The sequence below is a fragment of the Magnolia sinica genome, chromosome 17, assembly GCF_029962835.1.
Source record: "Magnolia sinica isolate HGM2019 chromosome 17, MsV1, whole genome shotgun sequence".
Classification (NCBI taxonomy): Eukaryota; Viridiplantae; Streptophyta; class Magnoliopsida; order Magnoliales; family Magnoliaceae; genus Magnolia; species Magnolia sinica.
In genome coordinates, this window is record NC_080589.1 from 5,229,271 (window position 1) to 5,244,520 (window position 15,250).

The window sequence follows — 15,250 nt, forward strand, 5'->3', positions numbered from 1 at the left end:
AATTTTATACAAAAAGTGAGTAGGATCCAGGACTCAAGTGGGCTCCACTGAAGGAAAAGGTGGGTATGGAAATTTCTACCGTTGAAACCTCCCGGGGGTTAACAGTGATGTTGACATGCCATCCATACCGTTAATAACGTCATTCTTGTTGGGATGAACTGAAAACACAAATATTAAAATATTAATCTGATTCAAAACGTCTTTAGTCCCACGAATATTTCAACTGTGGACGTTCAATCATCACCTTTTAGGCCAACTTGAATATTTGGATACAGTTCTTTTTTAGTCTAATGTCCTAAAATGAGTTCACAAAGGGGATGGACGGGGTGGATTTCTCACAAAAGTCAGGGTGGGCCCTAGATAGGTTTCCAGCGCAGGAAGCCTTTAGCAGAAATCCACGTCCGGATCTGGACGGGATTGGGAAGCGGATTGACTGTTGTAACTGCCGTCAGCAAATTCTGTGGGTCCCATCATGAGGAGGTATTTGTTATATCCAAACCGTCCATAAATGTTTTGAGGTGATCAAAAGTCTGGAGCCCAAAAATAAGACAGATCCAAAGATAAAGTGGACCACACTACAAAAAGCAGTGGGGGATTGAATGTCTACCATTGAAACCCTTTTGGGTCATAGAAGTTTCAGATCAAGTGGATATGATTCATTTTTCAGATCATATTCTAAAATAATCTCAAAAATTTGATGAACGGTGTAGATATAATAAATACATCATTGTAGGGCCATGTAACTTTGATCACCTTTGAACCATTCGTACAGCTCGGAGCGGCGCTGTGTCTTCGCACGACACGTATCTGCACTACCTATATAGCTGGATGCGGATTGCGTCCTACCCCTAATTCGTCCGGTCAAGGCTCGGTGGGGCCGACTGTGATTTAAGTGTGTTATCCACGCCGTCATTACTTTTCTCATACCATTTTAATTTTTGATCTTAAAAATCATGTAGTTCCACAGCTCCAGTGGACCACACCAAAGGAAGCTACAATGATAATGACACCCACCGTAGACACCTTTCTTAGGGCCATGATGTTTTTTACCATACAAGTTATTCATGAGGCCACGTAGAACGTGGGTGAAGTTAAAACACAAATATCAGCTTGATCCAAAACTTCTCTAGCTCACGAGAAGTTTTTAATAGTGGACATTCAATCTCCACTTTATGGTCTACGTAAGCCTTAGACTTGGCTAATTTTATTTTCATTTAATAAAAATAATTTCTTTATAATGTAAAGTATTTCCAAACAAGAGATAGATAGGAGCAAATGTGCTAAATTAACATATTTCAAACATTTTAGATGTTTGTTAACAAATAGATTGTTTCAAATTCATTACTTAATTTTCAGACTTCAGCCATAGTTACCTAACAAGTTTCTTGACTTCAGATTTCAGATTCAGTCTTCAGGATTCAGATTCAAGCTTTAGACTTCATATTTAACAAACGGAGCCAGACGAGAAGGAAAAAAAAAACAATAAAACAAAAAAAACTAAGAGGAGATTCACGTCAAGTTATTTACATAGGCATGGACTTTTATAATTGCAGTATTCTTAGCAGGAGATTGCCTATGATTAGTTTCCACGTGAGAGATTTTTAGGATATGTGGAACTTGACCGTCAGAGGCGTACTGTTCATCTATCCATCACTTTTGTAGGTCAAGCTCAACACTGTGCTCGCTCGAAGGGCAACTTCATAATTTCATGTGGAGTTTTATATGAACCCTTGTTCATTTAGGGTAATATATATTATGTCATGAGATAGAGAGCTATTATTGTATTGAGGGCTACTTTTTTCTTCTTTTTTTTTTTTGAACATAATAGATTGGTGTGAATATGTGGATGTACTAAAAGAAAACCATGTAAATTTATGTACTGTAGTTTGCCTTTTTTCACTTTCTTTTAATTATGATATTATTGTATGTGTGGTTGAGAATGGATTTCTTCTCCCAACAAGATGGATGGCGTGATTTAAGGCAGATAGATCACAGTCGGCCCCCTAGTGAGGGATCTATTGACCTTAGTGGATCTGGGATCCATCAAAAGCCTTGCTCATTTACAAAAATTAACGCCAATGGTCAACCAATCTCAACAATTTATATGCTATATGTGAAAACCAAGGCTAAACGATCATTAGGTGGGCCATATATGTAGAAAACAAATCAAAGTAATAAAAAAAAAAATAGTTTAAATTCTATGCACATGTGTGACCCACTTATGTTGCTATTTGATTTGAACTTGTGATCACATGTATAATGGATTGCCTGATTTCGATTAAACGTGTGCAGTATGTTAAATGTTGAGCATGCTAAGGTTCAATTCAATTAAATTCAAATTGAACTCCTCAACACCCTAGGTGTTGAGATAGACCAATTAAAACTAGAGTTGAGACCATCAACTATCTATTCAACCACCGATTGGCAAGGTGATGAGATGATTTGCAATGGGGAGAGTGAGTCCTTCAGATGAATTCTTTTTGCCTTGGAAACAATGACTTTTCTAATAATAATGATAGTTTAGTGGCATTTATCAACAAAAGCAATATAAAGATAGAAAACTAAAAATTGGTACATGCTGAATTTATTAATCTGATATAGATAAAGTATAATTGACAAAAAAGTTTTTTTTTTTTTTTCTTAAAGCAGAATAAATTACGGATGGTAGTTTAAATTGGCAAAACTACCATGATTCAAATGGTACTCCAAACATAAATGGTCATGAGATATCCTAATAGTCATAGGTTTAATTAGCAAGTTGTGCCTGGAGAATCACTACAAGTTCGTGGGATATTTAAATTGACTTACTACAATGATATGCTAGACAAAAATGGAAAACTAAAATAAGTTGAACTATACTACTTGATCTAAGCTCGCTGCAGCATGGTATTGAACAAGAGTTGAGCGATGTGAGCTAAACTAATTGATATGGGTGTCTGTAATGTTTGTAAGATAGGCAGCATTGAGCTGAAAAAGAGATAGATTATGTTAAGCTAAAAAAGATTTGTGTGTCGATTATGTTGGTGTGATGCCTTGAGCTCTTTCTTTTGTCCTGCTTTTATAGGATTAATTGAATGAGGCGATGGTCATACATAGCCCTTTGTAGCTTTCATGAGTGGTCTTTCAAATGAATAACGACCTTGTTGTGTTGTGTTGTATTTCATTAAGATCGGAAGTTCTGTTAGCATTACGTTACTATGAGTGACGATGCTTCTTTTATAGACGGCTTCCTTGTTAGGATCTATGGAGCATAAGCAGGTGTTTGGCGCAGGAATTAGATGGGATTAGGTGGGATATAATTGCATTTGGTTCCATGCAATTCCATCCAGCATTTAGAGATGACGGGAAAGGTTGGGATTAGGTGGGATGGAATTGCATTTAGTCTCATGGAATTGCATTTGGTCCCATGTAGGATTTCTGTGGATTTTGAAATCCACTACACATGTGGGCCCTTCATTGATGCAGGGGTTTATCCATGCCGTCCATCTATATACCCCATTTACATGTGATATTCTAGTTATATATGTGTACAAGTAAACAACATCCATTGTGAATTTGGTTCATTGATTACAATTCCATGGTCCACTAAATATGACTTTGCATAATCTTGTGTTTTCTTGTAACAAAAGTTTTATCCGAAACATGGGATTGGATGGCTACAATACCATGGTATTTCCAGGCATACGATCATTTTGCAATAATGATGTTAATCCCATCTAATACAGTTCAATACCATTCAATTCCACAGACCAAACATGCCCTAATCATCACAGGTATATTATTCATCGAGCCAACACTTTAATGGGTCAAGCTTTGCATTAAGCTAACTAGGGGTAGAGCAACGCCTCTTTGCTTGGGGGTTTGGGAGCATGCCCCTTGTCCAAAGGGCAATTTTGTAATTCAAATGAAGTTTTATGTAAACCCTGGTCATTTGGGGTAATGTATATTTTATTGTGTGTGTGTGTGTGTGTGTGTGTGTGTGTGTGTGTGTGTGTGAGAGAGAGAGAGAGAGAGAGAGAGAGAGAGAGAGAGTTTATTGTATTAAAAATTGTTTCTTCATTTTTTACATTTGAGCAAAGTGGATTGGTGTGAATCCATGAACGTACTGAAAGAGAACCATGTAAATCTTTATGTTGTGTTTTACCTCTTTTTTTTTTTCTTTTTCTTTTTTTAAACTTTTTTTTTTTTGATATTGATGTACTTGTGGTCAAGAATGGATCTTTCCCCCAACATTTCTACTCTTAAAATATGGTTTCATGGCCTTTGCGATATCATGTATGCTCTCTTGGCATGACACTCTCAACGCAAGAGTCCTATTGTACTTCATAAAATTGAAATTACATAATTAAAAGGATCAAACATTGTATTGGAGATGTATCCGAGATGAGGATCAAGAAAAGGGAATTGAAATTCCTACCTACCTATTTGAGATGTCATTGATATAGTCTGAATGTTGTAGGCTTCCACATGATGTAGAGCGGGTCGCGGACAGTCTCATGGCTAAGATGGATCAGAAAAGGCCCGGTCGACGACAGAAGTGATCCGGACCATCGGACCTTAGATTGGGCGTATCTCGCAATTCGGAATGAGTTACCTGACGTAAAATATATGATTTTGGAGTAGAACGAGCTACTTTAGCCAACCAACCCTGATAAGCAGGGTTATGCAGCCCGGAATTGCGAAAAACTCTTGGATCGATGGTCGTTTCCCTGTTTTAATTTCGTTTTTATTATAAATAGTAAGTTTTAATTTGATTATAACTCTTCATCTGTCAGGCTTTAGGAGTTGTGCCTAACGTGAAAAAAGCTTAGAATAATTAGGAGAACAGTTTGGTGAAGCCAAATAGGACACTTGCTATTTTTGGCCGAAAACCTTGCACACTAGTAGACATCACGACCGTCTATAAATAGTAAATTTACTATTTATAGTAAGTCGCGAATTCTAGGAGTTTTAGTTGTAGTTTGATTTTGATTTCTTTCCTATTGCTTAGTACCTCTATTTAAAGGGTTGTGAACTCATTTTTATTCATTCATTAATCAAATTCGAATTTATTAGAATTTCTTTCTATTTCCTGCTTTCTTTCCTCGTGGATTCGAGAAGTCTCTATGAGGAGTCTAGAGAAGTTCCGTGGATTCGGAATAGTTATCCTCTTGAGGAAGACGGTGCTCGACCTCACGTCCTCCCCTGTGTCACCGCACCATACACCTTAAGAGAAGTATTAGGATGAGAAAATAACTTTGGACGACCTAACTGTGTTTATAAAGTTATTAGGGAGGAATTTGAAACTCCTCTCCCTTAAGCTCCACACTAATTTAGTAATCCTATTCCAGTTATGACACCGTGCATATAACATAATAATAGTGCACCACCCCTATACAAATTTAGATTGATCACAACTTTAGTCAGATCTATCAATATGCCCAACCACGTTATCCAACCTTCAAAAAATCCAGACCGTTAATCAATTAGGCTCATCTTAAAAAAATTCTTCCATATTTCTCCTAAGTAAGAGCCCATTAACAACAATCCTTTAGCAAGGCTTTTCTCTCGTTGTCAAATATGCTTTAAGTTTATGGATCAAGTGTTATAAAGCAAACGACTACCTTCGGGGCTTTGGATACTTGTAGGGTCGGTGTCATTTAACTCCCGCTCTCTCTCTCTCCGGCCATGCGCGTGTATCTTTGTTTCTTAGTTTCAGTACAAGTATGCCTAAATGTGATGGAATTGTGTACTGAGTCTATGACGTTCAACATGATTTATGTATTTGATCCACTTTGTCTATCCATTTTATCGGATAATTTTAGGCTTGAGACCAAAAACGAAGCATATGCAACACTAAAATGGACCACACAACAGGAAACAGTGTAAATTGAATATCTACCGTTGAAAAATTCTTGGGGGCCACAAGTTTTGGATCAAACTTATTTTTATGTTTTCCATTCATCCATGTCTGTCTGTATGATCTTATGAACAAGTTGAAGTTGGATAACAAATAAACATCACTGTGGAGTCTGGCAAAATTTCAACGGTGGAAATCATTATTCCCACTGTTTCCTATGGTATGATCAGCTTTATCGTTGGATATGCTTCAATTTTGGGCTAAACCCCTTAAATTATTTGGAAAAACGGATGGATGGCGCGGATAGACTATATACCTTCACGGTGGGCCCAACTGAGTTTACTCACTACTACAATAAGAGTGTACTAAGTCCGATTTCAAATGTGGTAAGCGTATACGAAGATCATAATCATGCAATCTTCACGCTCTTTTCATTAAATGCGAACCGGTGCTGTATTTTTTATTGCAACCGTCTAATTCCTGGCCACCAACTGAAAGAGAACGTCCACAGGCCGTTCTCAATTGTTGCAGGAGCCCGGGTAACAGAAAGCTCACTTGGCCCACCGAAATTTGTCTGACATCCATCCATCCATTTCTTGCGCTGACTAAGACGGGAACCCAAAAAATAGGGTGGATCCAAAACTCAAGTGGGCCACGGCACAAGGAAGGGACGGGGACGCACCTTCTTCGGGCCCACCGGAGTTCTGAATCGGAAGCGGATTGGGTACTACCCTGCATGTTCCTAGCTCAGAACAGGCAGCGCTTTGAGGGGCCACCGTAATGCTTGGGTTTTATCGACACCGTTCATTCATTTTTTTCATATTATTTCTGAGTACAGACCAAAAAATTGAGGCAGATAAAGTTCAAGTGGACCACACAGTGTGGGTTGAACACCAACCGTTAAAAACGTATAGTGAGCTGTAGAAGTTTTGATCAACTGTAATATTTGTATTTTCCCTTCATCCATATCCATGTGACGTTATGGATAGGTTAAATAGCAAATAAACATCACAGTGGGCCCTAGAAAAGCTTCAATGGTGGGCGTCGCCTGCTTCCTTAGGTGTGGTCCACGCGAGCCTTATATCTGTCTCATTTTTGGACGGCGTGGATGAAACCCATATATCATGGTAGCCCTCGGATCCCTGCCTGTCCCGAGCTTGGGGCAGGCGGGGGTAATACGGAATCCGAATCCGATCGGGCTGAAATTTGGCTTTCCCTGCATCAGTGTGAGACGCACTTTATGAACGGCTTGGATGGCATTGAACGTAAAGTGGACGCCACAGATATTTTTGTTGTACGGGCTCCAAACAAGAGATTACCATCCACCGATTCCATCCGATCAACGGTTCCGATTGCAGAAATATAACCTTATTAACAGATCAGATGGAAAATAAACGTTATGTTGCCTACCAATTTTTTAACGGTGAAAATCATTATCCTCGCTGCTATTTTTAGTGTGGTCCATTTGAGATTTGGATATGGTTAATTTTTTGTCTAATGCTCTAAGATAATCTAGAAAAATGGATGGAAGGTATAGATGTAATAAATACATCATTGTTGGGCTCATATAATTTTGATCTCATTTGAACCGTTCGTACAACTTGGAGCTCGAAGCGCGCCGGCGCTCGTCTCGCGTCTCGCACGACACGTACTTACACCAGCTAACCCCGGGTAGGCAAGCACTAGCCGATTCCATGATGAAATCAGTCAAAGCATCCGTTTCCAAGCTCAGACGTGGAGATCCACCCACCATCTACATAATTCCACAAACAATCCGGCAAGTGAAAGAGGTTGCCTGTGAGCCTCAGATCGTGTCAATCGGTCCATATCATCACGGCAAGAAAAGCCTACAAGATTTGGAAGAGCACAAATGGTTGTGCCTACATTCACTCCTCTCCCGTAATCCCAACCATCGGTTGGAAGACTACCTCAACGCTACGGAAGAATTGGAAGATAAAGCGGGAAGTTGCTACTCCGACAATATCGGTCCCCAGGTGGGCAACGATTTTGTGAAAATGATGGTTCTTGATGCTTGCTTCATTGTCAAGCTCTTTCTCACGTGCAATCCGATCGAGCAAATTAAAAGAGGACTTGCCCGGTCTTCATTCTGCAATGGAGTTCTTTCTCCATTCGAAAGAATTCGAAGACCCGATACTTCATACGGTTGAGGTGGTATCGACTCTTATAGGGCATGATATGCTTCTCCTTGAAAATCAAATTCCTTTCTTCGTTCTGCGGCGTATTTTCACAATGGCTTGTCCAGTGAAAATACCATGCTTACTTACGGAGATGGCCCTTCATTTCTTCGATCAATTCATGCCTAGGAATAATGAAATTCAGATCAAGGATTACTACCATCATTTACTCCATTTATTCGACTCGCATTTGATACCAACACTAACTGATAGTAAGGAGGAGCCCAACCTTTTGTGTCATCCTACAATCAAATCCATCCTCAACAAGTTGAAGAATTAATCTACTCATCTTCCCTCCATTTTCAAATAAGTCTCTGTTGCCTATTGCTAAACAGCAGATGATCCCTTGCGCGGCTGACCTCCAACTTGCGGGGGTCAAGTTCAAGAAGAATGAGGAATCGAATAGCATCTTGAATGTGAAATTTAGAGATGGGGTGTTGGAGATCCCGCCGTTATTGATAGATGACTACAGCGATACCCTCTTTCGGAACCTTGTAGCATTCGAACAATGCTACCCGGAAGCAACAATCCGCTTCACGACTTACCTTGTGTTCATGGATTTCCTTGTCAATGCATCCAAGGATGTGGCGCTGCTCCATCGTAATGAGATCATAGATAATGGGTTGGGAAGTGATGAGGATGTGGCCCAACTATTCAACCGTTTCTGCACTGGGATATTCCATGATATGGATGAAAACTACCTTTCGGATTTACAACAGAATGTCCAAAAACATTTCAAGAACAAATGGAACAAGTGGCGGGTGAGCTTGAAGCGTGATTATTTCACCAATCCATGGTCTGTCATTTCTTTGATCGCGGCTTCGATCCTCCTCTGCTCACCATCACCCAAACGTTCTTCACTGTCTTTGCCTATTACCGACCGCGGTCCTAGTTCCTGATCATCATGTTTTAATGGTTTAGATGATTTTGATTCTTCTTATTTGTGTTTCGTTACTTGTGTGGGAAAAACATTAACGTAGAATATAAATCTTCGTTTTCTTTAAAATTTGGTAACTCATCCCCACTCGTTCAGGTTCAGTTAACTGTACTGATCGATATTAGGTTCAAATTGACTCGGATCAGTAGCATCTGACTCAGACGAGTCATGGCTGTGATCAATTGTTAAAGTCCCTTCATATACATTGATACGCCATCTCCTGGATCCTTAGGCTTAGAAAGTGGTTATTTGAAACGGCAGCTTTTACATTAAGTGGTTGTTTTAAGTGGTATTCCTTAGGCTTAGAGAGTGGAATGTCCTGTTAAAATTTTAAGAGTAACAAATATGCCTCATTGTTATATTCTACCATGGGAACACCCAGATCCATGGCTCAACTGGCAGACTGAGTGGAGATACCTCGTTTCAACACTTGAGGTCTTGGTATATATGGATCCCTAGCGGGGGTGGCTAACATGGAGTATGTGTACTGACATGGGTGTGTACTAAACCCACCCAGAATATATATATATATATATATATATATATATATATATATATATATATATATATATATATATATATATATATATATATATATATATATCATGGGACGTTTACAAGGTCAAAATATTCCAAGGATCGTAAAATCAATGTTGGGTATTATGCAAAAACAAATACAAATTTAATCCAATAAGACGAAATCAAATGCGAGTAAAATAAATAAAACCCACTATCAAAATTTATGTTTAAAAAAAATTAAAAAATACTCTCATGGGAGAAAATCACAGCACAAAGCGATAAGAATCCACTATAAAAATGATATTACAAGAGATAGATAAACTTCATGATTTTCGGCCAAAAATAGTGTCCTATTTGGCTTAACCATATGTTATTCTTCTAAATTTACTAAGCACTTTTCATGTTGGACACAACGCCTAAAGCTCTGATCGGACCTTCTCTGGTCCATTTTGGACGTGAAAGTGTCTGTGACCCGCCCTACATCAGTCACCACTTATTAGGCCGCTTTAGGATGGATTGAGCATGTGTTGGATCTTAATAACAAATTAGGCAGGCCTTAAAGTTATTGATATGGTGGCCCACCACATGCACAGGTGATAAATATCCAAGTGTTGCTATTTTATCCATGCATACCGCAACACCATGTGTCCCAATGTTGCTACTTCTTATAGCTGGGCCGAGCAGGATGTAAGTGGGCCGGGCTTAGGCATCAACTGCTTGCCTGGCTGACCTGTTTAAAATCACGTCCTGCACAAAGGCCTGGCCCATTAACAGTCCTATCATCATGGGTCCCATCTCTCTTTAGGGCGCCACACCCCCTACGTAGCCATGATATAATTTCCTGCATCTCCACCACACGCGTGACAATGGCCCATGTGTGTTTAAAATCAGGTCCTGCATAAAGGCCTGGCCCATTAACAGTCCTATCATCATAGGTCCCATCTCTCTTTGGGGCATCACACCTCCGAAGTAGCCATGATATAATTTCCTACATCTCCACCACACTTGTGACAATGGCCCATGTGTGTAGAACCGTCCTAATGGAAATCAGGACTATTTATGTGGTGGGCCCCATTGAACAGGCCATAAGCACAAAAAGACTGATTTGAAATTATCATAACTCATCAGTTAGTGCAATTTTTAACGAGGGTTTCATTCTTCTCATGGTGTTGTACCTTATTTCTTTCTAATATGGGAAAGTTAATATGAGAGCAACACATGGCATTGTACCAGGAATAGGAAGTGAGGAAAAGATCTTCGAGATGTTTGGACCACTTTTTGTGGGATTATAATCCACGTAAAATCAATTTTTCATGTTAGTGGATGGTCGATGGAGTGTTGTAATTGAGTTATGGGTGAAGAGAAAAATATGGTTAAGGTGTTCAAGATACAAAATGTGATAGAGAGGAACAAAGTCTTAACCGACAGAAGTGAAACCGTTACAAAAAGAAATGTACCAAAAGAAAGATCTAGATAGAAGAATGATCTAGAAAGGCTTTTTTAATATTGTAACCCTCTCGCAGTAATGAAAGAACGATATAGAAGAACAAGCTGCCACAAAGTTCTATAAATAGCAGAAGAATGCAACAAAGAAAGACTCGAACCAACAAATCTCAAAACCAATCAAACAATAAATCTATCAATTTATCTTTTATCTTAGTTTATCTTAGAAATAGTGGTAATTCTTAGCTATAATCTTTAGTTGCAATCTAAGTTTATACTCATATATTAGATTGGTTCTCTATTCAATATTACATAGTTCTTTCATAAGATGCATTTTTACAGTTGCTTCTAGTGACTAATTGTGAGTTTTTTCTTTTGTTTGATTACACCGGCATTCTGAAAGTCTTTTCTTATAAAAGGCATAAAGCAACCCATCTTTGGAGGAAGAACCCCACCATCCAATTATCACATAATCATTATCAAATTTTGCAAGTGGTTGAATAAGCGACTCATCTTCTCAGAATCTAGTCATATACATTCATATTGGACTTTTTTACTTATTTTGGTGCTTGGGGTCGAAGTTAATCGGTTTGGATTGAGCTAGTATATCGATTTTGGCATGCCTACACACACCATGTGACAGGAATCAAACTGAACATCCAATAGGTGGCCCACTAGGTCAATGAATATTTGGACCACTGCCATCAAAGCATGCCATGTGTGGTGATGATGAAGGACACGATCAGTCTAAATGTGCATTTGGCTCTGTCATGGCTCCCCTACCTTGAGTGTATGAAAGCTAAAACTATAACTAGTGTGGCCTCTAGTAAAGTTGCAAGGGCCGAAGGTGGATCCCTAGGTCTAGGAAGGTAGGAGTATCCCTAACTTTGAGGCCCACTATGATGTATGTGCCTTACATCCATGATGTCTATTTGTTTTGACGGAACATTTTAGGGTACAATCCTAAAATTGACGCAAATCCAAATCAGAGGTAGCCGCAACTTGTCCACTATCACATTCAAGACAATATTCTCACTAATGCCATTATTTAAGATTACATTACAGACCTTACTGTTGACGGTACACGGCGTGCAGAATATATTGTGCCGCTTTAGGTGTATCACTTTCCTTAGAGTGTACAATAACTACCTCACGACGAAAGATTCTCCATGATCCTCAGCCAACCATTCTCTGTCGCCAACTCCTTTTTTAGCGGCTTATTCATTCTCATCAAATCTAGGGTCTTCTTCCCGTGCCTCACTTTCAACGCCCCCTTCATTAAAACCAAGTGGGTCGTGGGGCGTTGAGGGTAGGTATTCGATAAGTGGCTTGGTTGGACATAGCGAAAAAAATGGATTGGCCTTGGCCAATCATAAGAATTTGTAAACCTTCTCGGACCCACTACTGTGGGCGCTACACATTCAGGCCTAGATGTACCGCTCCTCGTGTCATGGTGTGCGATTGTAGGAGGTTGAGAACACCCTCTTATTGGTTCATTTCCTTTGGCCATTAGCATGGGGACCTGAATCGAAGGATAAAGCCGAGTAAGGACTCTTGCAAGCTGAGTTTCTACCCTGCCAGCCAACTAAACCACTTCATCCACGGTTAGAGGTGTACATGAACCGAGCTAGCTCAATTAGCTCACTCAACTCGACTCGAAAAAGCTCGATTCAACTCGGTTCGAAGCTGAGTTCGAGCCGAGTCAAGCTGATTTTTTAAGCTCGAAAATGAGTTCAAGCTGGCCCCAGCTCGACTCGACTCGGATCGAACCCAGCTCGAATCGAACTCGGATCGAACTAGTTCGGTGACTCGGTTACTTTGATATTGATGTTGCTCACCAAGTGTTTGATGAAATGACCCAATGAAGTGTGGTTGGTGGCAAGGAAGGTATGTATATGAAACTAATGGCCCTCTTTTTTTTTCTTTTTTTTAAAAAATTTTTTTATGTTGCTAAGAAGGTGTTTGATAAAATACTTATAAAACCATTGCTGTTGTCTTAAATACAATGATATTTTGAAGGTGCAATCCAGGTGTTTGTGAAAATTCTACACAGGTAAACTCGGCTCAATCTTGGCTTGAACTTGGCTCGAACTGGCCCAAGCTGCTAACAGAACCGAGCCAAGCTGGCCAGTCAGGCTCGAGGACCAAGCCGAGCCGAGTTCGAGCTGAGGTCGGCTAGTGGCCGAGCCAAGTCGAGCCAAGGCCAGCTCGACTCAGTTCAACTCGATGTACACCCCTATCCACAGTCCCAACCGGTTGCATCTAAACTCGGTCCTAAATTGCCGGTCGTAAACCGCTTATGAACCGCACTATACCTTCTGTGATTCGGTCTTTGACAAATTATTTTGCATTGCCAACCACTATAATACTTCCGTGTAATCTATGATGGTCTGATTCCCCTTCTGACAATTTTGATATTACTAAAACAACACATGCTCGTAATCATTGAGGAGGAATCCTAATCGAAGAAGGTGTCTCATCCACGGCCATGATCGGATGAGCGCCTTGTTTTGTCAGGTACGTGAGAGCTGTAATTGCTCCCACCATGCAGAAGCACCAAATTTCAATTTGAACGTAACCAACTTCACTTTCTTTTATTCCTGCATGTCCGTATAATCAAAATGCCGCTCTACTTCGACTAATCAATCGAGGAAGTCTTCTACATGCAATCGGCCATTAAAACCGAAAAGCTCGGTCTTACCTCAATAGTCTTTTTCTGCACAATCTAGTCGATTGTCTTCATGGACCAGTCGTCGGGCAACAATGCCACCAACATCCTCGTCCCTAAAGCTCGACTCATCTGGGATAGCCCTACGATTTACCTCCCAAAGCATTATCCGAAAAATGAGGTTATGTCGTACAACGATCCCGAGTGGTTGAGCGTTGCCTTAGGCTCAAGGCAGAATTAATGCATTTGAAATATGGCCGAGAGTTGCTTACAACCCTTGTATGGTTAACTAACTCTTCTGGTGAAAAGTTTCCATTTTTTCCAATAGATAATGAATCTCTTGATCATCATCTACAGGATTTTAGTCAATTCTGTCATTAGTTGCCATCGGCCCGATGAGAGTCCTTATTCTGATACCACTTGGCACAGGAAGGGACATGATGAGATCGATTACCGTCAGTTGGAGGACTACACCAAGGATAGTGAGTAATTGGCGGATAAAGCTCGAAGTTTCTCCTACAACAATGTGGGCCCCTACATGGCAACGAGTTTGTGAAAATGATGATGCTTGATGGTTGCTTCATTGCCGAACTCTTTCTCAAGCTCAAGCAGCTCAAGAAAATACAGGAGAAGATGGAGAAGGTAGTTGATGGTTGCTTCAATTTCGAGCTCTCTCTCAAGCTAGCAGAACTATGCAAGGTGGACCCGATGTTTAGAACGATTTGGATGCTTCCTCTTATAGGGTATGATTTGCTCCTACTCGAAAATCAAATTCCTTTTTTGGTAATGCAGCGTATTTTCAAAATGGCTAGTCCGGTGGATGGTTCACTTACCAAGCTCGCCCTAGATTTCTTCAAAGACTTCTTGCATAAAAATGAGGAAATTCTGCTCATGGATTCCTACCATCATCTGCTGCATTTGTTACATTTGCATGTGACACCTAGCGAGGAGTCCAACCTTCCACGCAACCCCAAAAAGAGGAAGAAACTGCTCATGTTCTTGCGCTCAAGAGGTTTCTTCCCAAATTCAAATAGGCCTCAATTGCCTATTAGTAATCATTCATCTCCACCGTTGGCGCCCAAGATAATCCCTTGCGCGGCTGACCTCCATCTTGCAGGGGTCAAGTTCAAGAAGAAAGAGAAGTATAGTAGCATCTTGGATATGAAATTTACTAATGGGGTGTTGGAAATCCCACCGTTGGTGATAGATGAATACACCAAGTCTCTCTTTGGGAACCTGATAGCGTTTGAACAATGCTACCCAAATGCTATAATTCACTTCACGACTTACCTTTCTTTCATGGAATGCCTCATGGACACGTCCAAAGATGTGGCCTTGCTCCATCGAAGCAATGTTCAAGATCCTGATGGGAACTGTCCATGTAACCAACCCAATTTCTGATCAGATCCGAATACGTGGACCCAAAAACCTTACCAGTCATGGACCCAATCTGTGGACCTGAATTCGTGACCCTTTAAACCAGTCCTGAACTCTGCATCCAGATATTACGGCTGTCAACAGATCGGGTCCTATAATAACCATAACCCGGCTAACTAGTTTTGGATCTTGCCAATCTGGTATAGTTCTTGAGTGCCTGGTCAGGATTTAATTGGGCTCGGGTACCCATCAGACCTTTAGATCTAGGTTTG

General features: G+C 40.2%; 2 protein-coding genes across 2 annotated transcripts; both read left to right on the forward strand.

The window, feature by feature from the left end:
- The first annotated feature begins 8,120 nt into the window (after window positions 1–8,120).
- LOC131231718 (UPF0481 protein At3g47200-like) lies at window positions 8,121–9,106 on the forward strand. Its single transcript, XM_058228016.1, has one exon. The coding sequence runs from the start codon at window positions 8,373–8,375 to the stop codon at window positions 8,931–8,933; it is 561 nt and encodes a 186-aa protein (XP_058083999.1). The 5' UTR covers window positions 8,121–8,372; the 3' UTR covers window positions 8,934–9,106.
- A 5,053-nt stretch (window positions 9,107–14,159) lies between these two features.
- LOC131231783 (UPF0481 protein At3g47200-like) lies at window positions 14,160–15,002 on the forward strand. The gene has a single exon (XM_058228088.1). It carries the CDS (start codon window positions 14,160–14,162, stop codon window positions 15,000–15,002), a length of 843 nt encoding a protein of 280 aa, XP_058084071.1.
- Window positions 15,003–15,250: the final 248 nt, after the last annotated feature.

Excerpts from the sequence above, each read along its gene's own strand:
- LOC131231718 (XM_058228016.1), top strand. The coding sequence starts at position 8,373 with ATGATCCCTTGCGCGGCTGACCTCCAACTTGCGGGGGTCAAGTTCAAG.
- LOC131231783 (XM_058228088.1), top strand. The coding sequence starts at position 14,160 with ATGATGATGCTTGATGGTTGCTTCATTGCCGAACTCTTTCTCAAGCTC.